Source organism: Triplophysa dalaica, chromosome 20 (genome assembly GCF_015846415.1).
Source record: "Triplophysa dalaica isolate WHDGS20190420 chromosome 20, ASM1584641v1, whole genome shotgun sequence".
NCBI lineage: Eukaryota > Metazoa > Chordata > Actinopteri > Cypriniformes > Nemacheilidae > Triplophysa > Triplophysa dalaica.
Window position 1 is genome coordinate 8,345,387 of NC_079561.1, and position 26,612 is coordinate 8,371,998.

Genomic DNA, 26,612 nt, shown 5'->3' on the forward strand with positions numbered 1-26,612 from the left:
GATTAATAACTTCAAAGGCCATTTTCTAAATATTTTAATATTTTTACACTCAAGAGTTTTAAACGGTTGTGTCTCAGCCAGATATTGTCCTATTCTAACAACTCGTACATCAATAGAAAGCTTATTAGTTGCGACTAAGCTTTTGTTTACATAATGTATATGTGTGTACTATGTATAGTAATTATGTAGATATAAAAACACATGCATGTATAACTTGTTTAAGAAATTGACATGCGTATATACATTTTTATATTTATATGTCATTAATATTATATATAAACTTAAATATTTAATGTATAAATATATGTTTCTTCCTCAAATGATACATGCATGCGAGTGTGTGTTATATGTACATAATTATTTTATACAGTACAAACGCATATATTGTGTAAACAAAAATGTTGATTGAGCAAATGACTAGTTGCGACTAATAGATTTAATCCCTTGTTGATCCCTGTTATGGCATTTTCAGCATCATACTTGAATATTCAAATGTATATAACAAAAATGTACAGTTAAATTTGTATATATGTATCATATTATATGTTATGTATCAATAGAAAGCTTATTTATTCATCTCTCAGAATGTGTAAAAATCTCAATTTCGAAAAATGTTCCCATAAGACTGTTTAGTTGTCCAGGTTCATAAACGATCATTAATTAAAACACTACAAAAATGTAGTGATTGTCACTTTATAGACATATAAACCCTATATGTTTTTACATGCACTACTGGTCTCCTGCCTTTATAATGATGACCATGTGAACTTTTTTTCATGAGTACTTTACTACATATATATATATATATTTATTTATTTAAAAAATAGAGGGGAGGGGGTCGGATTTAATGTGTATTTCTATATAAAATATATTTATATATAATTTATTACATATATACATTAAATGTGCTCCAATGTCTGAAGAAGTTAAATATTGTCCATAGGCTGCATGAGAAGGGTTAGACCGTCAGTCAGCTCTCGCGAGCTCATACACCACCACCAGCGCGAGGAAGGCAGCAGTAGCACAGTCTCGCGCAGTTTACTCATTTCAACACGCTGTGGACGCGGATCTTATCCGACACATTCTTATCTTCTTAAACGGTGAGCTGCGATATCTCCATGTTTTTAACGATGATGCTTGAACATACATCCGTCGTCACTTTGTTGCGCTTGATCGGTTCTTAAGCTCGTATGTTGTAAGTGCTGCACGCGAGCTAACAGAAGGCTAACGTGAGACAGCGAACAAATAATAATGACGCGTTTACTAACAAACGTATCACCGAATTCAGTCGTCTTGTTGATGGACATGAAGGGAGATAACCGTTGAATTACCATCGCTTTTTCTTCACGAGTTCTTTAAGGCGGAATGTGTACGATAGATGACGTTAGACAGACAGCAAACGGTCCAGACATAACGTAGCTGGTTAGTGAGAAAATGTTGTATATTTAGAGCTTTATTTCTAATTTGTGTTTCTTTATTTTCTTGAGGTGATTGAAAAGCTTTGAAATGTTGAGCTCAACTTCCACCGACGACTCACGATATTAAACTCGGTTGACGTTACCCGGTCGGACTTTGGTCTCCTCAGTGAACGACAGTCCGATGTTAATGACGTGTTGCTGACAGTATTTATTATAACAGACCGCTTAATGTGTTTATGTGAACGAAATCGGTTGTTTATGATTAAGATCTGCTATTTTATTTGTATATAATTGTATCGTCGTTTCTTTCATTTTCCTGAAGAAAATAAAGTCGTCCGATCGGTTAATGGAGAAATCGTCTGTGCTCAGTTGCCACAGGGCCGATCCACAGGACATCTCTTCCCTTGTTTTATAAAAGGACTTCTAACCCAGTTTCCCAAAATACTGCGAGGGACATAAACAACAGCGTCAGATTAGTGGCATAAATCCAGTTGCTCTAGTACCACCACAGGTTGGTGTGGTGTGTTTTTGTACAGCAAATATAAAATAACATTGTTGAAAATTGTTAAAGTTGTACACTGTACTCTTAATTGTTCTTGTATGTTTATATACGTTACCATTGTTCATTATTGATAAGGAGATATTTTTTTGGTTGATAGCATCTATTTGAACGCCCATGTGGATGCCAAATGTATGCATGCATAGTACCTTCACTTGTTTTTGCCAAATCAGTGTTGGCATAACAGATTTCATACGCTATAAGCGCCTCGCTTTTTCTCCTAAAAGGATGTATAAGTAAAAACTTTGTTATCTGTGTTTTGGTGACAGGTTGTATAACTCAAAAAGCTGTTTTGTGCACTAATGGAACACTTAGATTAGTGGATTTAAGAATCACATCCTGGGCCTATGAGTCATTTTTTTATTTTGTCATGTTTTTTATGAGTCATCTGCATGAAGCGTTCTGTGTTTTTCAATGGGAAGACAAGCACAATGATCTGTAACCCTTAAAAACAACTCACATTTGTCCCTACACGGTGTCTACAGCAGACGCGATGCAACGTGGCGAAAGACAATAAAACGCATAAAATCCATTATAATTAAACATTTTGTCCACACTGGATGCAGCACGATGCAACAATCCCATTAGAACAAGCCATGTGTCGTGTTGTGTCGTGTCCGATGTAGTCACTGTGTAAAGAAAAAATGGGGGATTATAATGGCACACAGAGAACTAATTTCAGAATTTTTGTATAACACCGATTGTTCTAAGGTTTACAGCAAACCTGATGTCAATATTTTCATATTGAACTTGTTTTATATCAGTTTATTGAAGATGTGGTCGATTTAATGCATGTTAAATGTAGGTCATGTTATTAAACATTACATTTGTTAAATGAACAAAATGTTTTCGTTAAAATTGTTGACGCTGTTACATGCCAACCTGGCAGAGCAACGAAACTTCATATAAAGTTTGTGACACCTGTGTTACCATGGACATATAGGGGTGAAGAAGGCCAGTGGGTTTTTATCTTGTCCCTCTTTGATGAGCATTCTTAGTTTGGTTTTGTTCAGAAAACTTTCTCATTGCAAGTTTCAGTTTGAACATTTTGGAAGGCAGATTGCAGCCTTTTATCATCCAGTACATACATCCCCACCACATCTCTGGACAGAAAATCCTTTTCACTGTTGTTATATTGATTAGTTTACAGCCTTACCCTCCTGCACTGCTATGTCAACAACCTCCCTAGGTGACAGCTGTTGTGTGTTTTCTCGTTCCTTAATTTTCATTGGCTTCGCTCCCCACACCCCTCCATCAGTCCACGCCTGCTTCTATTTCTGGTTCCGTCCCCCATGGGATGGCTGAGCTCATGGCCTTCTGGAGGGCACGGATTCCTGGAGTTACAGACTGTTGTAACATTAGTTTCGTACATGTGGAGATGCTGTTTGTCTATCAGCACCTATCAGATCAGTTAAAGGCCCAGTGAAATAAAAAATGACAGTTCTTATTTTTCATGACATTTTGCAGCGTTTATAGTAAATAGCTTATCAATGTGGGTCATATTCTTTTTTTTTATTCATGTACCCGCATAATCTTCAGTTAAAATCTGAAAATGCACTTTCACCCTGAAATGACTATCCATCTTAAATACGTAAATTAGACTGCTTAACTCCTCCCCTTCTACTATCAGACCACTGCCAGTTTCATTTAAAAATACCCATCCAATCAATTCGCTGTGAAAAACGCGTGCCACGCCCACTGACTTTCTCCTTTGAAATTCCTTTTCACGCGGAAATGTGTCTGAATCCCGGAGTATATACGATCACAACTTCCGGTTTGCTGGGACTTTAAGGTCAGGAGCAGACAGTAGAAATCAATATTGTCTGGATTTTCATTTGTAATCCTGACTTTAACGTTGCTTTCTGGATAGAAGAGAACATAACTGTCTTGGTTCCACACGCTTTGCTTGGGTGGAGAGCTAAAGGTAGTTTTAGGATTGTAATCGACTTCATAATCCTTCTTCAGAACCTAACAATAAAAACCAGCTGGTGTGACAGACCCCTCAGATCAGAATCATGTCTGGAGCAGCATATCGTTTCAAACATGACGAGTGGGTGTTGTAAAGCCCCGGTTGTTTGATCTTGGAATGGCTGACTAGGTGGCACAGCGTGTAGTAGATTATTTGCTTCTTTGGCACCATTAAGCCTTGTTTATACTTGACGCATCCTCATGAGCATGTGGGTCTGCACTGCTAAAATGATGTCATTGTTGAGCGGGACTGTCGCGCGAGTTGAGCGTGCAAGGCCTGCGTTCGGGTGTTCATCCACATGCTGTTTTTTTACTTTCAGCACATCTCCTTTTGAAAGGGAATGATTTAGAGATCAGAGAAATCTTCACAATCTATCCATGCAGACTTATTATTTGAGACTTTATAATTATATAAAGTTTAATAGTTTATATCAGACTTCAAAGGATTTGAAAGGTACTTGCTATTGGTACATACTGTTGAGGAGGAAAACGCACAAATTATTTTTTACATTGACTGAAAATGTTATTACAATTAGTTTAGTAAATATATTTATGTTCAGTTCAGTTTTATACATATGCTTGTATATTTCGTATACAATATTTCTATGAATATAATTTTTTTCTACTGTCAGAAGTATCCCTGATAAAAATTAAACATAGGGAATACAGATTCAGACAGGATGGCAGTAGCAAGCTCAAATAAGATCACACCCTCACTTTTAGAGCGTTCTCCAAAGCCATGGATCATTCAAATCTTAAGAACATATTGGTGATGACGGAAGAATGTTTGTCACCTTTTATTTATAACTGTTATGCCAATTTCAGGTTTAATGTGGTTGTGTTATTGAAAGGTAAAAAACTAAACCTTAAATATATGATGACCCAATTTTTTCCGATGTATTTCTAAGAAAAAAACATATTCTTATATTCAGAACAGTATGGTCATTTCAAAGCTGAATCAAAAATGTATGAGAATGAAATGTCAAAGCTCTAAAACGGACAATAAATCGTCGAAATCGCAATGATTTAGTAGACAATTAATAATTAGCCAAATTTCCTAATCGTGACAGCCCTAATCGATCAACAACTGTAAAATCATTGTGATATGCGATAATATCAGGTGTGTTTGACTTCATGCAATCTTGCGTAGACGATCAATCTGCGGAGCCGGCGGGGAGGGAATTCGCTTTTATGCAGAATAAAAATGTTGCCGGTACAGCCCCGCGAGCGTGAGGTTTTACTTTGCTGACGCAGCTCGTCTTTCTCTTGGTCTATCTGTGCAGTGACCGGCAGAAAACAGAAACAGCAGCACATTCAACTGACCGAACAAAACTGAAAAAATCTGAAAATTCACCCTGGAGTGACCGTCCTTCTTAAATGATGTAAATTAGACGACTTGGGCGGAGGATCCATTAACTCCTTCAGCTGTCAGTCATCTGCCAGTTCAATTTGAAAATGCAACAGCAATTTTTTCCAATCTATTCGCAGTGAAATACACAATCCCATCCCCAATACTTTTACCTCATTTGAAATCTAGTTTTAATCGGAAATGCGTAAAAAAACTAGCTTTAGTGCAGTTCATCCTTTGTCTCTGAATGTCTGACCTAAAGCAGCAACACATGGCGCTGTAATAGTTGTCAATGTGCACAGCATTTTCTGCAAGTGGCCTAAATAAACCCCAAGTAGCCCAGTTTATATGAGTGTCAATGAAGAGCCAGACATTGCGCTGAAGGTTTGGTTACCCCACCGGGTGTCATGTCGCCTTGTTCTCTTCTATTTCTGGTTGGTGGGGGCAGTGATCTCACAGCAGCCTCTACATTCTGCCACTGGCAGGATGCCTCTAATGTGATTGCTGACAGAATGAAGCCAGAGACGTTAATGAACAACAACATGGAGAAGACAAATGAGAGCTCTTTCAGTGGATAGAGGTACTTCAGATTAGAGTGCAACAATTCTGTTGGATAAAATCTGCTTTAAGAGTTACAATGCGTCTAAATAGGCATACATGCCTATAACATAAAATAATTGTTGAGAAGGCAACATTACAAAAAACTATATTTATTGAAATTACAATACTCCGTTGTCCCACAGCATCCTCAATAGATTCCTGTAAGGCCACATAGGCTGATGAGCTATCAGGTTCAGAAAGTTGAAAAATAAGATGCATATACTTTTGCTCTGTTAAATAATTGCTATGTGTTTGTTATATTGTGCAAAGTGTTTGTAGTCTCTGTGGCCTGGTTCCATCACCCTGGCACAGCTATTATTTACACTGGCACCTTTCCCCTTTTGCCTGGTTTGCCACTGTATTAAGAAAGTGGCACACTTTGTAAACAGAGTGGAGGGTTGTTGTGCAATAACTCTGGTTTTGTTTGTTTACAAAGATTTATTTGTTTTTGCATGTTTGTGTGATGGCTCATGGTACTAACACGATAGGGTACTAAACCTCGCTGTGATTTTTATCCTGCAAACAAACAACAAAAATAATTGGGTATAATGTCAATGTATATGTATAATTTTTATAGTTTTAAGCTGTATTTTTTAATAGTGCATTGTCCTCTATTATTTGGCAACAGAATATTTATACGCCCTTTTCACAATGACGTCACTTAACTTCCACCTTTTCGCAAAGTAGTGTATCATAACATCCGTCTTACAACAAACAAAAGCAAGAAGAGCTTCCGTTTTCCTGTCGTGCCGGAATTTAACAACTGACCGAACACTTATTCAAGTAGGCTACTTTTCCCAGCACCTTCGCTAACACAAAAAGAGAAGAAAAAACTTACCTTCATAATCAAACGGGTACTCTTCAAAAAGAATTTGCATCCTTTATATAGCATTGATCTTGTCGTAAGCGAAAATTGTCGGCAAGATGTTGTACATCATCTAGCTGTATTTGTGGCAGTGCACTGTGCAAGGGACATGGTAAACTTCATGGCGCTAGTCGAAGTAACGATTCACTGCTTCGCGGCAGAACGGAAGATGCGTGACGTCATGTGAAAAGGGCTTATTAAATAAATTGCCATCATTTCAAAATAAAAGGCGTACATTGCTTACATTACTTGATTACATTGCGATCACACTGCCGCACAGTGTAGTTTAGAGGGGTGGGTGAAAAACTACCTACCAAATCTACCAATCCAGAATCAATTCTCAAACAATTCCCGATAACGATTAATTACCGATAGCTTTCTTTGTGTGTTTTTTTTTTTTATTTGAAATAAACCATTAAAGTAAATTAGCAATGAAGTATATTACATCAATAAACATGTTGCTTGAACCACTAAACTGTATTGTACTTTAAATTAAAACACATAACATTAGCCGTTCGTGCTGTCTCTGTCATCCGTTTTCTATTTTGGATGCGGATCTTGCTCGCACACGCACGCACTCGCACATAATACTCACAAAATGCTTATCCATAGTTACAATAATAACTATGCATTGTCTCTCTAAATTATAAAAAATAGTACATTTCAATTTATGTAGCCCTAAAACAAAAAAGTTAAAAAGAAATACAGTCTACCAGCCAAATAACCATAGTGTAAAGTAAATATGTTGAATTATATTATGATATATTATATTACATATGCAAATGCGTAACTGGTATACTGAGGAACACACACACATTTTGTTATGTGGCATTTTTTGTTTGCTCACAAGCATTTGTAAACTGCAGTTCTAAAGCTCAGCTGTAATAAAGAAACTTAAAATGTTTAACATCTTTTCCCATCATGTGTTTTTGCATCAATTTAAAGAGCATAGTATCGATAACAGTACTGGTATCGATACCGATACAATTTTAACAATACCCATCCCTACACCTCATTAATATGATGATTTATATTCGGGTTGAATTAAGGTAGAGCTGACTGTAGACTTTTTGAACTATTGAAAATATATGGAATTAAAAGATATCTTTTCTGACATTTACATTTACACATTTGGCAGACGCTTTTATCCAAAGTGACTTACATTGCATTGTCCTATACATTTGTTTCTAGGTATGTGCAATCCTCTGGGATCGAACCCACGACCTTGTATTGTTAACCCAATGCTCTTACCACTGAGCTACAGGAAAGCTTAATATGCTTGTAATCCTCCTTCTGTATACGTTAAAAATATTCATTTCAGTTTTGTACAAGCATTGCATGTAAAGTGTTTCTTTTGACAGTAAAAATCTCCACTGTGGGAATGATTTTGTGATTCAGTTTGCTTAAAATGAAATGACTCATATTTCATAACCCTCTTAATATTTCTGTGGAAATAAACCTTTACAGGAGAATAGTGAGGATGTTAAGTCTGGGTTTATTTTGATCTGCTCCTAGCACAGAGCACGAAACAGGCCTGACTTTCTGTTGTTGTTGGGCTGTTGACGTGACTCACAGCGGCCCTGATGAGTAAAGATAGATGTGATGCCTGGTGATGGTAATTTTGCTATGATGGATCACAATAATCCTCATGGTGATAACGATGTTGGTATGTTTAGAGATACTTTGGGAGAAGAATGGAGTAATTACTGTCACAGTCTCTCTCTCTCCTCCCATCTTGATGCCGTTGGTGATTTATCAACTGGTTGTTATGGTGATGGGAAGGATGGTATTGAGTGTGCCAATAATCAAATGGGTGTAGCTGATGGGTATAGACTGGGGAAAATAGGCAGATGTTCCAACCAATTTCCCAGAACCTTCTGTCCTCTGGAGTCACTTTCAGCAGGAATAACAACAGACCGTAAATAAAAAACATTGAGATGTTTATAATAACATCCTAATGCGGAGAATAGAGGTGAAATACAGTTCCTTCTGATTGAGTGCGTTAGGTCTATTTCATTTTAAATCTTGCGTAAGAACCCAAAGCATGTTAAACTCCCATCAACTCAAATCCGCTGTTGAAGAGCGAGATTTCCGCTTCTTTCATGAACTGATTAAGTCGTAGACAGATTAGTGCATACACTACTGCGGCTGTTTGTTTGCTAGATATGTTATTAAGGTATTCCTTTTCAGCTCATACTATGTAGCATATGGGTCAGCAGATTGTTCGGTTTATTCCTTGTGGGTGTTTGACCTGCTAAATTTTATGCATCATTTGTTTGGTAGCTCTCTCTCTCCCTCTTAAAGGGGTCATATGAGACAGCTAAAACGAATATTACCGTTCATTTTAGATGCGACGGTACAATGAGATTTACAAGACCGCCCTCCTTACTTGCGTTTAGATTCGGGCGGTCTCAGTCAATGGTTTACGAACTGACTTAGATTTGCCAGGGTGTGGTAACACGAGGCGTTTCAGGCAGGTCTGGGTGAGCATTCGCTTCTAGATAAAATACATATTTTGTTCCGACACTTACATTTTTGCAATTTTAAGTGTCTAATATATGCATGGGCAACTTATAACACACCAAAGACAAAGAAAAACACGTATTTCATGCGAATCACCCCTTTAAGGTTAAAAACTGTTTGTATCTCCTTTTTGCCCCAGCTCTCTGAAACGTGAAGATTTCTTACAAACATCATCGCTCTAAAAAGCAAGGTGTGCATAGTGATTGATTGAATACTGCAAGCGTGTGACGGAAATGTAACGCCGTTTGAGTGCACGCAGTGTTTTTGAAAAGACACCGACAACGGAGAGCAGATCACTGGGCTTGAGTCAATGGAAAGAAGAACCAGCTGCATCCAATTTAAAATGAGTAAATTTGGAGGGTCACCAGTGGCGATCTCTGAAAAATATCACTTGTAACTGCGACCGCTTTAGACGCAGTCTGGAGCCCAGAAATGTTCATTTCATATTTTAAAGTCCCTCATTAGTATCCACCTCAGAAATTTTCTCATTACTTGGCTTATGGATATCCTCCGCTTACTTGTTGCAGCAGAGGATCTGTAGTTATGGCAACCCTGTATCTCTCTGAAGCGGGTCGGTTCTGTCTGATAGGACTCTGGCAGATTAAATCTACTGCATGAAGCTCGGAAATGTGGTGCGGGAGAAACCTAGTTTTCTCCTGAGCTTCTTTCATGTACCTCTAAACTCAAATATTTTTCCTTCTGCTGTTTAGCATTCCATAGATATTGGTGGATTATTTATGTATAGTTTTCTATCTAGTTTTTGTAGTTGTTTTTTGCACTTTCCTTTTTATAGTCCAAAGCACATTCTTCTTATCGGTCTGTCATCTATCATAGGCTCCTGTGCCAGTGTGTCATTCTCCTCCGGGCGTACACTTCATCCTGAACCCTGACAAGAGGACAGTCACAGCTGCTCATATATAGAAACGTTTTTCATCACAATATAATTGACATAAAATTAGATTTTGAATGGTTTGGGGGTTTTTGTTTAAAATTGTATTTTAGCATCCGTGAATGTTCTAGAATGTTCTGCACTAAGTTGCATACAAAAAATCAGCTTTCCATATATTCTTGCTGCTATATTTGAACTAAGCACAGTTTTTTTGAAGGTACTTAAATGTCTTTTGTTCACAAACCCATAACATCATTTATAAATATGAAGAGAGAATTACAGTCAGTAACAGGGTAGGATGGATATTAAATGAAAGTGTGTATTTATCTCTGGTGATTGTGTGATGTATTCAGAGAGATGTTTAAGTATGAAAGGAAACCTTCAGTTGTTTTTCATGACCTGAACCCACACATATTCACTAGCAGTCTGTAATTACCATGTCAAGCAAGGGCTGAAGACTATAATGAGTGTTCTTCTGAAGGAAAGCAGAACTTCAGCAAATAATGATGAAGACCAAATACGCTAAAATGACTTACTGTAGGTAACACAATGAAACTAAATAAAAATCTCACATTGCTTATGTTACGCAAAACTAAGTAGGGATGGGCAGTATAAAGGTATATTCTGTTGTGACCGAATAAACTGTCAGCCACAGAAGATTTTTCTTTTTACATGTTCTACGGTATGCAATCAAGTGGGCGTGGCTAACCCATGTGCAAACTGAGGTGGGGCCAGTGTCCAATTTAGGCATTTTGTCTCTGAATTGAATGACTTTCTCCCCTTTGTTTAATGGTCTAGGGAAAAATCTTGCACATTCTTGGACAAACTTTATCTAGATCTGAGAGTCGCCCACTGACCTACCATTATAATTTTGTAGATCGTAGGGCTTTGGTATAAATACCAAATTTATATAACATCGTTTTCCAGATTTATACTGGTTTCCCGGTACATGGTGGTATTTTTTAAACCACATTTTCTTCAGATTGAGAGAGTAAATAGTGCTGTTGATTGACTTAAAATGCGCTTTTATACTATCATTGTGACCGTATTCTCTATAATAACTGAAAAGTTTAGACTTCTTTAACAACTGCATAGCATGCAAAGGTAACTTGCATACATAATATTTAAGCAATAAATAGAGAACAGGGCTCAAAATTAACTTTCTTCCTTGGAAGCTCTGGTGCTCCTTACTTCAAGAGTTAGGTGCATCCACCCAAAAATGTATGGTTGAAAACAAAATCAGAAGAGCTTTATTTCAGAAGTGCAGAATGGTAACAATTGTACCATTAGAACATGCATGTGATGTCTGTTGTGTTTTACATAGTCACACTGGCTTCATGATTTTCTGAAATCATATTTTGTAATCCTAAAACAAAATCTTAAATTACTTAAGTGTGAAGAAAACAATCGCATCACACTGTCAATCATCCTTACTGACCCTTATTTCTGATCACAGCATATAGAGAAACAGTTCAAACTAAAAACACATCATATTTTACGCTTATATTGAGCAGATATGAGGGGAGATATGAGTGCTCCCAAGTTTTTTCCATTAAATCAAAAGGCACCAGGCTTCTTCATACAGTGGTACACTGTGTCTCAGTTGCTTCATATGTATATGTTGGATATTCATCCTATTCTTATAAAGCCATGGAAAAATCCAATTGGACCTAAGGTAGGGGTGAGATAGCACAGGATTTGCGAAAAACTTCTAATTGTTAACCAAAAGTATAATTTGTTTGGCTCTTGTCTCTCATGCTGTGCCTTTAGACAGATCACTGATCCCATAAGCTGTGGCAGATCGAATTTTCCCTCCGAGTAAACCCACTAATCCATCTAACACATACACATTCAGCCTTCTGTCTCTGACTGTGACCTTGTCAGCACTTGTCAGCCCTCCCGTGAACATCACCCGAACACCAGCGGTCCCCAGTTCATCTCATCTCTCATCCTTACCACCACATACAGTCAGTCGGGCTCCAGGAAGATGATATTAGTTAATATGCCCTACAATAACTGTGCTATAGTGCATTAGGCAGATTTTACTGGATGCAAGTGATTACATGGTGCCAAAATCTTTAAACATTAAACCAGACACCTGGATGATGTTGCACAGGTGCACAGAACATTTCTCTGAATTGAAGACAAGCTTGTGTCTGCCAATTTTTCTATAGACTCAGAATAGCAGACCGGTAATGAGGAAGGGACAGCTAAGTGATTTTAGATTAAAACGGCAAGAAAATGAAGGCTGCTAGAAACGCAAGCATGATTTTGCATGTTGAATTTGCAAACGTCAGAACAACGTTAGCAATAACTTAGTAGGGTAGTTGAAGAAAAACAAGTCAAGTCAACAAGTTGACAAAATGTCAGAATGTTATTTATGTAACTTACCCCTTTCAGTCACTTTTCACATGAATTATCTCGATATCTCATCTCAAATGGGAGTAGGTTTTCTTAAAATACAATGTGAACAAAGAATTCTAAGAAAAATGCATTTTTGTCAGATTTTTTTTCCAGATCGGATTCTGAGCTATGATGGAAAATAGAGTTTTTGTTGCTTTTGGATCAGTATATTCTGTACTCTTTCAGAAGATGCGTAACAGCACCCCCTTCTGTATAATAGTAGTAACATTATAAGTCACCATGAAACTACTGATTGTCCTTTTTTGGCGGGACTTGATTACATCCATCAGAAACCGATTGGATCGTAGGAAATTGGCCGTTCCTAACAAAATGGAGGCAGATTTGAATGCCAGTTTGCAGTCAGTCATTTGAGCCCTGCCCCGTGCCTTGTTGCTTATAAAAACGCTACAATATTTCATAAAAAGTAACAAGTCATTATAAGTTGAATGGCAGCATTTATAAAGGCTAGCATACATTTGCATAATGCTCTACCTGAGACAGTCTGATGTGTTGACCTTCAGACAAGACAGAGAGAGTTAAACATTGAATTAAACATGAGCTCATTTGAATTCTGTTAACAAGGACAATGTGGGATTTGGTGGCCATTATTAGGCAGGATGTTAAACATCAAGTCTCTTTCTTTTTCTGTGTGTGTCCTATTTATTGTAATGCTGTATTAATTAGAAACGGCAGGCTTCTGTGTTCCCTGTTGGTAAGAAAGTCGATGCTGACCGTAATGATGTACTAATCTATTTCTCTCTCTCTCAGTGACTGGCAGCTGTCAGATCTTAGGATGGATGAGCTACAGGATGTGCAGTTGACTGAGATAAAACCCCTTCTGACAGAAAAAGTGAGTTCACACAGACATCTGATTCCCCTATAGAGCTGTAAGATGTCATATCTCCCCTTTTCTATCTTTATCCACGTCTCACCCTCATTACCATAATTCGATCCTGGACCAAAGGCTGGTTACCAGGATACCAGAATGTACCAACGAGATCAGAATGATGATGTATGAATGTCATCAGATTCTATTCTCACAGTCTTCGATACCACCGGAATCAAATAGAGCAAGAAATGAGCATGTGTGATGGAGCTCAAGAACAGGAGGAAGGCGGGCATGGATGAGACCTTTGTTTCCCTGTGTCCGCTTACAGCGTGAAGTATACCTACTTGGACTTGTTTGTTCATTAAGCCAATCGAACCCTGATCACAAGTGGTCACAGTAGACACAATTCTTCACATGCACACTTAAAACCCTTTTCAGATATGCAAAGCTTAAACTCTGTCTCCTCTGTCTGTTTTTCCAACAGAATGGACAGAACTTCCAGGACTTTGATTGTCAGGTAAGACTCTCCTGTGGTTACTGTTTTATTTAATGCCTCAAGCACTTTTTGAATTACTTCATTCACTTACAGTCATTAACATACCGCACTGCTAGCACATACTTCTGACCTTTACTTAACTGTATGAGCAACAGAATTTACAACTATGTATCTTTGTTTTTCTCTGGCTGTGTGGGAGGGTTTGTGGGTGGAGGGTTGAGCTGGAGAGGAGCAAGTGATGTACACAAGTGTTGTCCATATGTGTGTTATCTCTGAATAGCACTTATCAAATCCAAAGAAGATCACCACACTTCATTCATTCAGTTAATGCCACTTTTATTTTCCCCTCACTTGTTTTTATTCCCTTTTGAGAGATCATTCAGTGGTCCTCGGCACATTTAACTGCCCATTTCAGTCTCATCCCATAACAGTTTATTCTTTTGCCGTGGGCTCCGCAGGCACAGATAGCAGCACATTGTTGTTATTGTAGATCACTGGCTTTGTATTATTCAGTGGCCTACTGTCCATTATCTTAAACCTGAGCAGACTGACATTTGACTCCCAGCAGGTTTAAAGCGGTTGTAGTCCATTTTTACCCAGGAAGATGCAGGTCTGGTTATTTGCACATGAGCACTTTTGGTTATCTTAGAATGTGTGTAGCTGAATTGGATTTGGATTCAAGGGGGTTTGGTTCTGCTCATCATTTAAATAGAGGCAGAGCTTACAGAAAAGCTGTTTGACTGTTTAAACTCTGAATACACCAGACCAAATTAATACTGAATTCATTTGAACAAACAGAAAACTTGCATGTCATTTTGTATGAATAAAGTATGTTTTATTTTTATAGTGATGAAGCAAAAGGAAACAGCCCGTCTTTATATGTTCTCATGGCGATTTTATTGTGTATTAAGGACACTTTTCATCTTGTTTACAACACAATTTAAAGATAACTTTACATTAACTTAACAAGAGCATTCGCCTGTCGCTCTTTCTTGTTGTGAATTGGAAATGATCCAGCGCTGTCTCAAGTAATCAACAGATACATGCCGTATTCTGAAATACTCAAAGGTTAGTTTAGTTTTAAATGTCTCAAATATCAAATCGTTCGTCCTCGGGCTCAAAAAATCTGTCACAGCAAACAGCGAATCTAAGTAATGCGCTCACTTTGTATCTTGTCAATGATGAGCTTAGCTGTGACCCAGCAGCGTGCAGCTCCGGACTCTCCCCTTCTCACACACATAGGTCTACACTGGTACACTGGTGGGCTCATGATCTACTCGTCTTTTCACATGAGATTGAAAAACTATAAAAAAATCGAAATTGGAAGGTCGCACATCCGCGAGTACTTGTAAGAAATGTTCTGTCGCAATCCTTAGCATAGCATATTTACTCATAAATGAATCAAAACTTCATTTTGGGGTTAGGAAATTTACAAAATATCTTCATGGATCAAGATCTTTTCATTATATCGTAATGATTTTTGCCATAAAAGAAAAATCGATAATTTTGACCACAAATATTCCTCTGCTATTTAAGACTGGTTTTGTGATCCATGGTCACATTTTATAAGGGCAATTTATTAAAGATTAAGTAACACACGCAGTTTCTGCCAATCTCATATGAATCTTGAGTCCCTAAACGGTAATATTGCATACTTCGTATCTTCCAAGAGTATTTAGTTTGATCAAATTTATAAAAGACGGGTACAGCTGTACGATTATTTCCGTAAAAAGACGAGCGCATGGAGGCTTGCAAGGGGGGTGAAACTACAGCACGAGCACACAATACATCATCGCTTTTCCGGGAGAATTGTCCAATAAGGGACTAAGAACACTTGTTACGAAACGGGAATACACGTTTTTTGACAAGTTGACCACCAAGTTAAGCTAGAGAAGCCAGCACATTTAACATGGTAAAGAAGTAAGAATGCATGAAATAGCAAGTTTCCTCATCTTTAACCTAACTCTAGAAAAGGTTCTTCATAGTGTTGCCATAGAAGAAGAATTTTTGGTTCCACAAAGAACCTTTAAGTGGAACAGAAAGGTTCTTCAGATGTTAAGGGTTATTTATGGAACCAAAAGTTTCTTCTATGGCGTCAAAGAACCTTTTGAACTCCCAGTGAAATAAAAAATGACAATTCTTATTTTTTCACTAAACATGCAGCGTTTATAGTAAATTGCTAAAATGTATGTACCCTAATAATCTTCAGGTAAAGACGGGTTAGCCAGAGCATCCGTTCACTCCTCCCCTTCAACTGAAAGTCTGCTGCAAGTTTCACAAAAACGCAAGCCACGCCAACTAATTTTCTCATTTGAAATTCCTTTTCACTCAGAAATGTGTTAGAATACACAAGTAAAAGATCGCAACATCCAGCGTGTAGTTAATGACAAAAAAAAATTAAACTACAAAAAGGCTCTGTCGTGTGCATTTGTATTGAGAATGTTTGTGTGAACCAACATAAAAGTCTCTGGTACGTTTCAGCGGTCTTCCGTTTAGTACCTCTTGTGCTTTCTGGTGAGGCTCATGTAGAGTATTCTTAAAGCATTGAGAATCGCAGTGTAATTTTCTGTAATAGCTATGTTCTAGCAAGGATCAAGCCAACATTCACAGGTTTATATTTAGCCTCTGTCTGCAGGTACATGTCAGCTGGTTGAATAGAGAGAGAACTACATCATCACTCTCGCACACAAAAGAGGCTTTATATGTTACTGTGTTCATTTTAATTATTTCACTGAGAACGAGAGATTGAGCGTTGGGAGATGTTTGTTCGTCCATCCATCAACTGTTTAGCATGAAAAAAGTTTTTTTCTTGCTGTCGGGTAGAGCTGGTAGCTATGCAACAGTGTGACTTGAACTATTACATAATCTCCTGTCACTGAACTCCTCCCCAGAATAACGGAGGAAACTATAAGTAAACTTCACTGATTCCTGAAATTGTGCTTGTAGTGCGCAAGTTTGATCATATCTGTACCCTGAAGCTTCTATTGCTTGATGACATTACAGTCTTCATAAGCTTCATGGTTCCCCCAGCATCCTATCATCATTAGGAAGAGCTGTTGCTATGGTAACACTGCTAACTTTGGCCTTGGTGATGTAAGCTGACACCTGTTGGGCTTCTCCTGCAGAGGGCAGCGTAAATACATAAAACAGGCAAACTGTTCTTAGAAACCATATTGTCTTTTGATTTGTTTGTCTTTTTTCACTGTCTGCATCTTTGTGCTCCATATCTTTTAAAATACATAATTTGGGGTAAAATTACTTTGTTGAGGTAGTTGTTTGCTTTCATGTCCCAACACACAAATACGCCAGCATCATGAGCTGCTTATGTTTTTCTTTATCTTCTTTAGCCATTTAAAGTAAAGTGTGCAGCCCCGTTTCCGTGTGCGATATGGCTTTAGGTCAGAACCCACGAGGGCAGCGGATGCGTTAGATGGGCGTGATGCCCGTTCCACCGGAGAAGGGCTGGCACAAAAGCATTTATTCATTTTCGACACCCTTTCACCTCATTCTGCGTTGTCAATTTTTTGTCTTTTATCTGTCTTTAGGCACAACCACATACTTACAAATATTAAAAACGTATTATATTAATAATTAAACCCCAAAGCATCATCTTTACACTATTTGTAGTAGTTTCTGATATGCAAACTTTATCAAAGTACTTTGGACATGCATTTAGAAGAGATGGAAAAATGGATTTTAAGTTTTCAAAAAAATGTCTGCGCTGATGGATGCCGCCCTCTGTGGGTCATTAATAGTATTGCATCGTTTTTTAGACCTTACTGTTGTGGTTCAGTCAGTCGTTCACTGCAAGCTTACATTTTCACATGTGCTCAGAAGTCTCACGTCTCGTCTCTGTCTGACTTCTGAGGAGATTTGGAGCATATCAACAGCTTCCGTGGCAGGATACACCTGCTGCTTGATGTGGCTGCAAAAACACGCTTAAACTTATCAAGGGTGTGTTCCAGTGCAGGGGTGTATGAGCGTGGGCCAATGCACGGGGGTCTTTCTTTGCATCTTTTAATTGAAGGGAAATCCTTGTTACCTTCACCCACTCTTTTATCCATCAGGTGCATCCTGGGAAAGACTCTAAAGTTATATAATCTGAAATGTCAAGTGTTAGCCTGTTTTTCTAGGACCCCCTTTGCGGGTGGCTTACAAACGGCGGGTTGTGTAACGGTAGGTATGCTCAAAGGTCATGAAAGAATCTCATGTTCCTTACTTTACATGTTCTTTAACGACATAGACAGGTTTTTATACCCATGTGTCCTGATGTGATTTTTATAGGTTTTAGTAGTCACAAAGTTTTTGTTATCACTGTTTAAACTATGTTTGAGTGTCCAAATACACAATATACAAAAGTATACATACGAATATTAAATATCAGTGATATAAGTGTTGTATGCTTACCAAAGGTCTTCAAAATATCTTCTTTTGTGTTTTACAGTACAAACAAAGTCATACAGGTTTAGGATGTCATGAGGGTGAACTTTTTAGGGGCCGATGTGCTTTTACTTTGAAAAAGAGATCATTTTATTGCTCATCTGTGTTTTGTTGTAAAGTGCCCAGATTTAGCTGCTCGTAAAACATGTGTAAAACCAACAATAAAAACGTTTAAGAGGATGGAATCAGACGTAGAGTTTGCTTATGATTCACATGTAAAGTGGTGCCTGTATTGGACAGGAAACCCTGTACAGGTTTGGCTCAGGATTTACGGTTCCCACACCAAACCTGCTAATATCGTGTTTTAAATTCCTTGAACTGTTATAACTGCGACTTTTAGAGACGTGTGTATGTGTCGTGCACCTCACATTTTTTCATGCCTGTCACCATGGCAACAGCAGACTTGAAACAGGTGTGTTATAGAATGTTCGTTTCACTTAATTCGTGTAATACTTTCGAATGGGTTTGTTTATTCTGTAAATTTTCATAATAAATATCACAACATACAGACAGACATGCATACATGCGCACACACACCCCACCCCTTCACCTGACCCTGTAAATCCAATTAGAGAAGCCCGAGTGCCCTCCAGATCTACCCCTCCCCTCTCTCTCTCACTCTGACACTCATCCAATCATTTTATACCTCTGCTTTATCTTCACATTTCTCTCTTATTTTCCTTATTTTCGTGCCCGCTGGCTATTCAGGAAAGAAGCATGCTTGATCTTTTATCGGTGGGTGTATAAAGGCCCTGTGATCCTTCTTTATCCATTTTGGTCCGCCCTTTTTCTTTTTATCGCGTCCGTCCCCTCCCTCGCGTCCTAAGCTGCCACCGCCCCTCTTACTAAGGGGAGTGAGAGGAGAACAGGAGAGAAACGTCTCTTTGGGTTATTGCTGGATGAAACATGACCGCAGCGCTGGATCTCGATCAGGTTTCCTGTGTGGTGATTGGCGTGGTGAGTTTCGGACGCTCTGCGTAAGAGAACAGGAGGACACGTTTTGTTTCTCACTAGCCTGTTGCGTTCCCTGCGAAGCGGTAGTGGGAACTTTGCTAATGTGAATCGTAGCAGCTTGTGTTTGAGTCTGTTGAGTTGTTGACAAAGCTTCAGTGATTTCTAGCATAGGTCTAACATGATGCGGAACGATGGGCGTTGCTATTTGTCTGAGGGAGGTTTACATGTGTTTTTTGTCATGTGCATTCATATGCCAAGGGGAGGTGTGTATGTGGTGTTTGAGGGAGAGAGTGATTGCGATAAAGACAGCATGCTTTCTGTTGTCCAATTTTGTTGGTGAACGATTGGCTGTGCAAGTCTGTTACTTGAAGCATTGATGCAAGGATTTTTTTTGGATAAGCAGAACCTTAATAATATTGAATGAGTCAGCATCAACACAACAGTCTCCTGAATGCAAACTGCATCTTGATTATTGATTCAGTTTATTATTAAAGAAATTAATAACTTGGCCTAATATTATATAGAGATGCACCGATATATCGGCCAATAATGGTCGATAAAAGCAATTTTTGAGACCATAGGCCCTCGGCCGATTTTTTTAAAACAGCCGATAATCAATGCCGATATATCCTGTAAATCAAAAGCGGACAAGAAAATGCAAGGAATTTGTGCTTGGTCTATAGAAAAAAGGTTAAGAAACATCACCAGTTTGACGTTCGGTATTAATAGTCATTATTATGAATAAATAACATTCAGAAAGTTCAGAAATACATATTTAAACTTCAGAATCGGTATTTGCAGATATCACTCTGAATAATCCATTTTAATTTCGGCGCATCTCTAATATTTAATAATAGTAGTGTTAATCCGCTTGTTTGCTGTTTGCTTTTGCCGTCTGATCAAGTGTTTGGACCCGGAAGCAGTGGTGCATGACTGCAGATTTATAATAAGTTACAAAAAAATAAACGTTTTCGTCTTATTTTGTTTCGCATTTGCATTATTTCGCAAATTACTATAAAAGGTTTCAGAACTCAGATTATACACCTTTAGTGTGTCATTTTGTACAGTCCTGGTATAACATCTCAAGCTTTGTTTCAAGTTGCTTTTATCTCCTCTTTGAAGAACTCTTTCAGGTAGAAGAGATGCTGCACTTACAGCTGCCCGGCCTCTTGATGTATTTCACCTCATTCTCCCTCTTTCATTCTTATTAGAATGTGGTTGTCCCCGAGCAACCCTCAGGCACTACCACAGCTCCAAATCTCTCAATTCAACTCCATCCTCCTAGTACCGCCTGCATGTTACTTTGTTGTCTTGGTAACTGAATATTTTTGCGGCAAAATTCCTGGATTGCATTGTCACTTGCTAATTGTCTTTTCTGTTTCTGTTCTTATAGTGATTTTGTAGTGTAGTTCTTGCTTTATTTATTTAAATAGAAAGATTTTGAAGCATTGCAAAGCTCTTGTTTATAGGGATAGTTGGCCAAAAAAGGTAAATTCTGTCATTTACTCTAGTTGTTCAAAACCTGTTTAAGTTTGATGGTTCTGCTGGGGTTTGTTGCAACAGGTGTTCGTAAATTACATCTTAGAATAGTTTTGACAGTAAAGTGCACTCAGCTACACCTTACACTACTTAATATTTAGCATTGCACCATTTAACTTAGATGAAGCGTAACTTCATATTGAAAACAAAATATATATGGAAGCGTAACGGTTGTAATAAAATAGCAAATAAAATGAACAAAATCAATAAGCTCTTGTTAAATTTCTTTACATTTTTAGCTGATCTTCAACACCAACCCCATCCTTATAAAAAATCACCCACATTAATAAATAAATTTTATTTTCGTTGTATGGTTTTGTTTTTAACCAGTATGTGTTTTTAATTTATTTTAATTATACATAAAATACAAATTTTGTGACACACATTACTGAGCTTCTGACCTACTACCTCCACTATCAAAAAGGATGCGATAAATAATTAAAGAGAAAGTTTTCTGTTTTTAGAGTGGAACCGAATAAAGGACATAGTTTGTTACTAACTAACTAGTGTTTAAGCCTCCAGTGTGGCCGTCACATTCCAATGTAAGAACTTACAGTACCAATGGCTAGTGCAACCCTACTCTGAACACAGAGAAAGATATTTGGAACTATGTTTGTAAGCAAATTGTTACTGGCACTGCCGCTATAATGGTAGCAAGTGCTGTCCCAGAACTGTTTGGATTCCCAGGTTCTTCAATAAAGCCAAATTTTGCGTTCAACAGTCTTGCAATTGTCACCACTCTACAATTATTTTGTGCAGGTTTTATATTTAAACAACTACTTGATTTAAATGACAAACAATGCATTAGAAATGCAAACAGTATTTGTACAAACCTTTCCTTTGAGATGGATGTGAGTGAGTGATGTAGTTGTGCAAGCACAGCAAAATATACACTGGCCGATCATCGGCTGTAGGTGTGGTTCAACTGGTGTCAGCTTAGAGAACTGTTTATTTTTAATATAAGTGATGTATTTTTGTCACGTCATGACATGCTTGGGTCCAGTTTAGAAACGGTAATATTACGTAACACCTAACAACAACAACAGTCGTATTCTAAGTCGAGATGTTATGGAGAGCCATCCGCATATGTGAACATAACCGCCATGTCTATTTTTATGTGTCTTATCTTCCATGACTGCTGGTGTGGTTTACTTCAGCTGTCAGCTGCCTGCTTGTTTTTAAGATTTTCTGTTGAAGAAGTGATGCTCACAGACATTACGTGTGTCAGGTTTACAGCCATCATTTTTGCAAACAGTTGGTATTCCCTTTGTGTGCTAATGTGCACATTTTTGGTGTATTTAGATCATTTTGGGCCTATGAGAGATTGTGGGTTTTTTAAGTGTGTGTGGAACATGCAGTGGTGCAGAGTCTTGCAGATTTATATCAAAACAAGGTCAGTGTTTGGTGACGTTTTTGCTGAACTGAAACATCACGCTGCATGTGGAATGAAATTAGAGCCAGACCTGCTGGTTTCCTGTGTCCTCGGGGGTCATCACAAGTGCTGTTGGCCTCGCTCCTCGTTCCTGCGGTTTAGTCCTGTCCCGTTTACATGGTCTAACTGTTTTTATTTTAGCTGATTTTGAAACATGACGTTCTAATGTGATGTGTCTTGATTGTTGTGGGGATGTGAAGTAAGTTTGCATTGTAAGTTTATGGGTATTTAGAGACACTTTTTGAATAGCTCACCAGATATTTCGGTGCAAATAAAAGCCAAGATTAATGGACACATATATTTCTGTGACTCGGATCCAAGTCATAAAACAAAAAAATTTTCAGCAAAGAATTTCTATTTATGATAAATTTCATAGATCTTTATAGGGGTATTGATTTGTTCCGATTCTTGTCTTCTTGGGCTTCCTTCAGTTCATCAACCTTCAATATTTATTTTCTGGATTGGTTACAGGAGCACGACATTGAGACCCCCCACGGTGTCCTTCACGTGACGATGAGGGGGACCCCGAAAGGCAACCGACCTGTCATTCTCACATATCATGACATCGGACTCAACCGTGAGTCATTCTACAATCGCACCGCGTCAAAGCTTCTGTCATTGTGTGGGACACTATTATAATAGAGCTATCGTACATGATGAGGAGATGGGTGGGTTGCGTGTTTCACAAACCAACACATGTAGATGTAATGTTCTAGAATATCCTGAGTATTTAAAGGTCCAGTTTGTGAAATTTAGTGGCATCTAGCAACCAACGGCTCACTCCAGCCCTCCCTTTCAGAGCACTACGGTGGCTGACACAGGACAAAGATGCAATGTTTCTGCATCTTTGCTGAAGGAGAAAACATATTTAGGAAACGTGCACTGTAGAGCAGTTTGTCCGTTTAGGGCTACGGTAGAAACAACATTGTGTATTCCATGTAAGGGAACGGTGTATGTAGATGGAAATAGCTCATTCTTAGGTTATTAAAACATAACGCTTCATTACACCTCTAAAGCCATAGTTATGTATATTATATTGCATTTATGTTATATCACAAATTGCACCTTTAAAGGGATACTTCACCCAAAAATGAAAACTCTGTCATCATTTACTCAAGAGTTGTTCCCAATCTGTATACATTTCTTTGTTCTGATGAACACAGAAAGATATATGGAAGAATGTTTGTAACCAGACAGATTTTGCCCTCCATTGACTACCATAGTAGAAAAATACAATAGAAGTCAAACAACTGTTTTTGAAAATGTCATCTTTTGTGTTCAACAGAACAAAAAAACAATACAGTTTTTTTCCAACCATAGGAGTCAATGGGGGGTTATAAGCATTCTTCTAAATATCGTTCTCTGTGTTCATCTGAACAATGAAATGTATACAGATTTGGAACAACTCGAAGGTGAGTAAATGATGACAGAATTTTCATTCTGGGTGAAGTATCCCTGCAAGTCTGTAGAAGACAAAATCATTAAGCATTTGTTTGATTATTCTAGGCTATCATGCTTGCTAAATTAATGTTGTTGACAGAATGCCCATGATGATTTCAAAATGTTTTTCTCTCCTTTGCAGATAAGTCCTGTTTCAACACGCTCTTTAACTTCGAGGACATGCAGGAGATCACCCAACACTTTGCGGTGGTCCATGTAGATGCTCCAGGCCAGCAAGAATCTGCTCCTCCTTTTCCCACTGGGTAAGACAAACCTCTCAAGCACCAGCTGAGGACTCTGCTTATGAAAGTTTCACATACACTGTGTACTTCAGTGACCAACATCTAAAGGTTGAGATGACAAATGCATTGTGTAACTCTGTGATAACATGTCAATTACAGCCAGTTTTTTACTTGGTGTGACTTTGACAGACATTTTGTCGCTTGTTTCTTATTTTAGGTATCAGTATCCAACTATGGATGAGCTTGCCGAGATGCTGCCCTCAGTTTTGACCCAGCTGAAGTTAGTTGGAAACTCCTCATTTATTACATTATTTTAAGATTTTTCCAATGAAATAACATGTGTGTGTTTGTGTGTCTTTATTAGACATGCACCGATATGTCGAACAATAATCTTTATCAGTCGATAAAAAGCTATTTTTCACACTATCGGCTGAAAGTCTAAAACAGTGAGGGCCATTATATCCTGCCAATCAAAACAGGACAGGAATATGCAATGAATTTGTTTTGATATTCAGTATTAATAGTCATTAGTTAAGATATGTTCATTTAATCTCCAGAATCGGTATCAGCATAATTGCCTATCAGTATCAGTGGAGAAAAGTTGTATCGGTGCATCTTTAGGTTTTATAATATATTTGATAAACAGTGTTTTTGCATCAACAGGATCAACAGTATGATTGGTATCGGGGTGGGCGCTGGAGCCTATATCCTCACTAAACTGGCTGTAAGTAATTTATTTATCCATTCTTGTTATAATGATCCATCAGAGGTGATAGTAGTCATGGTCGATTATATGATGTCTAAATGTATATGTAAATAAAGTTAAGGTCACTATGAGAAGATCTTGGAAGCATTATTGGAATTGCTGTCTCTCCTCAATCTACAAAAAAATCTCCAACACATCCAGATGAGCTAATATGAGACACCATCACTTCAAACACACATACTTCACGCCCTCACCCTACACAACACCCTCATTAACCATCCACACACAAACACATACTCCAAGAATTAGACCCCTTGTAAACACATTAAGACTCATACACACACCACTGGTTATAATTAAAACCACGACACAATCTGCCGTTACTTTCTATGACTCTCCTCGTTTTATGTTGCCAAACTTTCATTAAAGACTCAATCCCCTCAGTCCAGCGGTTCTTGTTCTCACACCTCAAGCAGCTTGCACCACACTTTATTGCATTTCTGTCGCACACGCTCAATCATCACAGCCTGTTGTGAGCAAACGCACACCTACGCAATCCAGCAGAACAACCTTTTAGAATCATTCGGATTGCACTTGTTTGTGCTCGTCGTGCATTTGTCTCGTGTCCGAGTGACACTAACTCATGTGCCCGAGGGTCTCTTTAGCGCTTTTGCAGAACAGTGGAAAATGAAATCGTGTGAAACCTGTGCACTCCGTAGCTTAGCTTCTAGTTTAAAACCAAGTGTGAGCATTTCCAGTAAATACTCACTCTGGACACAGACTAACTGAGAACTTGGTTAGGGTGTTTGAGTCTTGAGTATCTGGTCAGGCTAAGTCTGTGGGAGGTGTTTGACTTGAATAATAAACTTTCTCAGACCTTTCCAGTGGCTTTGCTGTTTTCTATAAAACATACGATGCTCTTCTTTGAATGCTTCTCATGTAGACTTCCAGTAGACTGAGGGAAATGGAAACTCATATTAAGTGATATAAGAAATACATTTTTATTTATTACAAGCCTACATGTGATGTCTTTTTGTTCACCCCTTCAGCTAAATGAGCCTGGATTGGTGGAGGGATTGGTGCTCATCAATGTGGACCCCTGTGCTAAGGGCTGGATTGACTGGGCCGCCTCTAAGGTAAAAACATGAATACATCTCCAAAAGAGCGTTAACCTCCTTTATTAGCCAGTAACCAAACGCTGACCCATTCCTCCATACCTCAGATTTCTCAACAGATTAGTGACTTGATCTCCTTAAAGCTTTTCTTAAGTGCTTAAGTAAAGCTCATAATAATTTTACAGACCGGATTAGCGCACTAATGAGAAATGTTACACAGTTGTGCTTTATACTGAAAGTTGTGTGTGTGTGTGTTTGTTTTAGGTGTCTGGGTGGACCAGTAGTCTGGTTGACATTGTGATGGCACATCATTTCAGCACGGTATGTAAACAACACTCTCTGTATGTCTCTACATATCTAGTAAACCGAGTGTGTCTCAGGATCGGTTCGGGATGTACAAAACCACAGATTTTTAGAAGCGACTAGTCAACTAATCTATTTTAAGGAAGCAGTGTAATAAGACTTGGTTTGAGGTCACTTGACCCCAGACGGAAGCTTACAAGAAATGCATAAAGGCCTATTTACACCAAGGGTGGTGTAGACCACAGCTTTTAAAGTAACACTTCAGAGGAATGATACTGGATTACTTACACAGCGTTTTTTTTCTATATTACAACATATTGTAGTGTTTCCCCTAGGTTTACAGCTTTAAAAAAGTTTCATTATTTTTTTTGCGGTGAGGTCCGGACAATACTCACAATACTATATAATAAATACTATACTATATAATAAATAATGTTAATCAATCAATCTAATGTTTTAACAGGCCATTTACTTTATATTCTGATAGCCACAGTCTATATGAAACATAGGAGGTCTGGTAACTGAGAATATGTGTTGTAGGCT

General features: G+C 38.1%; 1 protein-coding gene across 4 annotated transcripts in view; it reads left to right on the forward strand.

Annotated features, from left to right (window-relative positions):
• The first annotated feature begins 970 nt into the window (after positions 1-970).
• Positions 971-26,612, forward strand: part of ndrg3b (ndrg family member 3b) — a 33,755-nt gene continuing 8,113 nt past the window's right edge. For 2 of the 4 annotated variants that reach the window (XM_056732595.1, XM_056732597.1), the window contains exons 1-9: positions 971-1,100; positions 13,342-13,423; positions 13,887-13,919; positions 22,735-22,840; positions 23,846-23,966; positions 24,163-24,225; positions 24,609-24,669; positions 25,701-25,787; positions 26,031-26,087. In XM_056732595.1, the coding sequence (XP_056588573.1) occupies positions 13,367-13,423; positions 13,887-13,919; positions 22,735-22,840; positions 23,846-23,966; positions 24,163-24,225; positions 24,609-24,669; positions 25,701-25,787; positions 26,031-26,087 (585 nt within the window). In that variant the 5' untranslated portion in view covers positions 971-1,100; positions 13,342-13,366. Of the gene's footprint in view, positions 1,101-13,341; positions 13,424-13,886; positions 13,920-19,025; positions 19,296-22,734; positions 22,932-23,845; positions 23,967-24,162; positions 24,226-24,608; positions 24,670-25,700; positions 25,788-26,030; positions 26,088-26,612 lie in introns of those variants that run through there. The other 2 variants (XM_056732598.1, XM_056732599.1) reach the window with 2 other exon arrangements.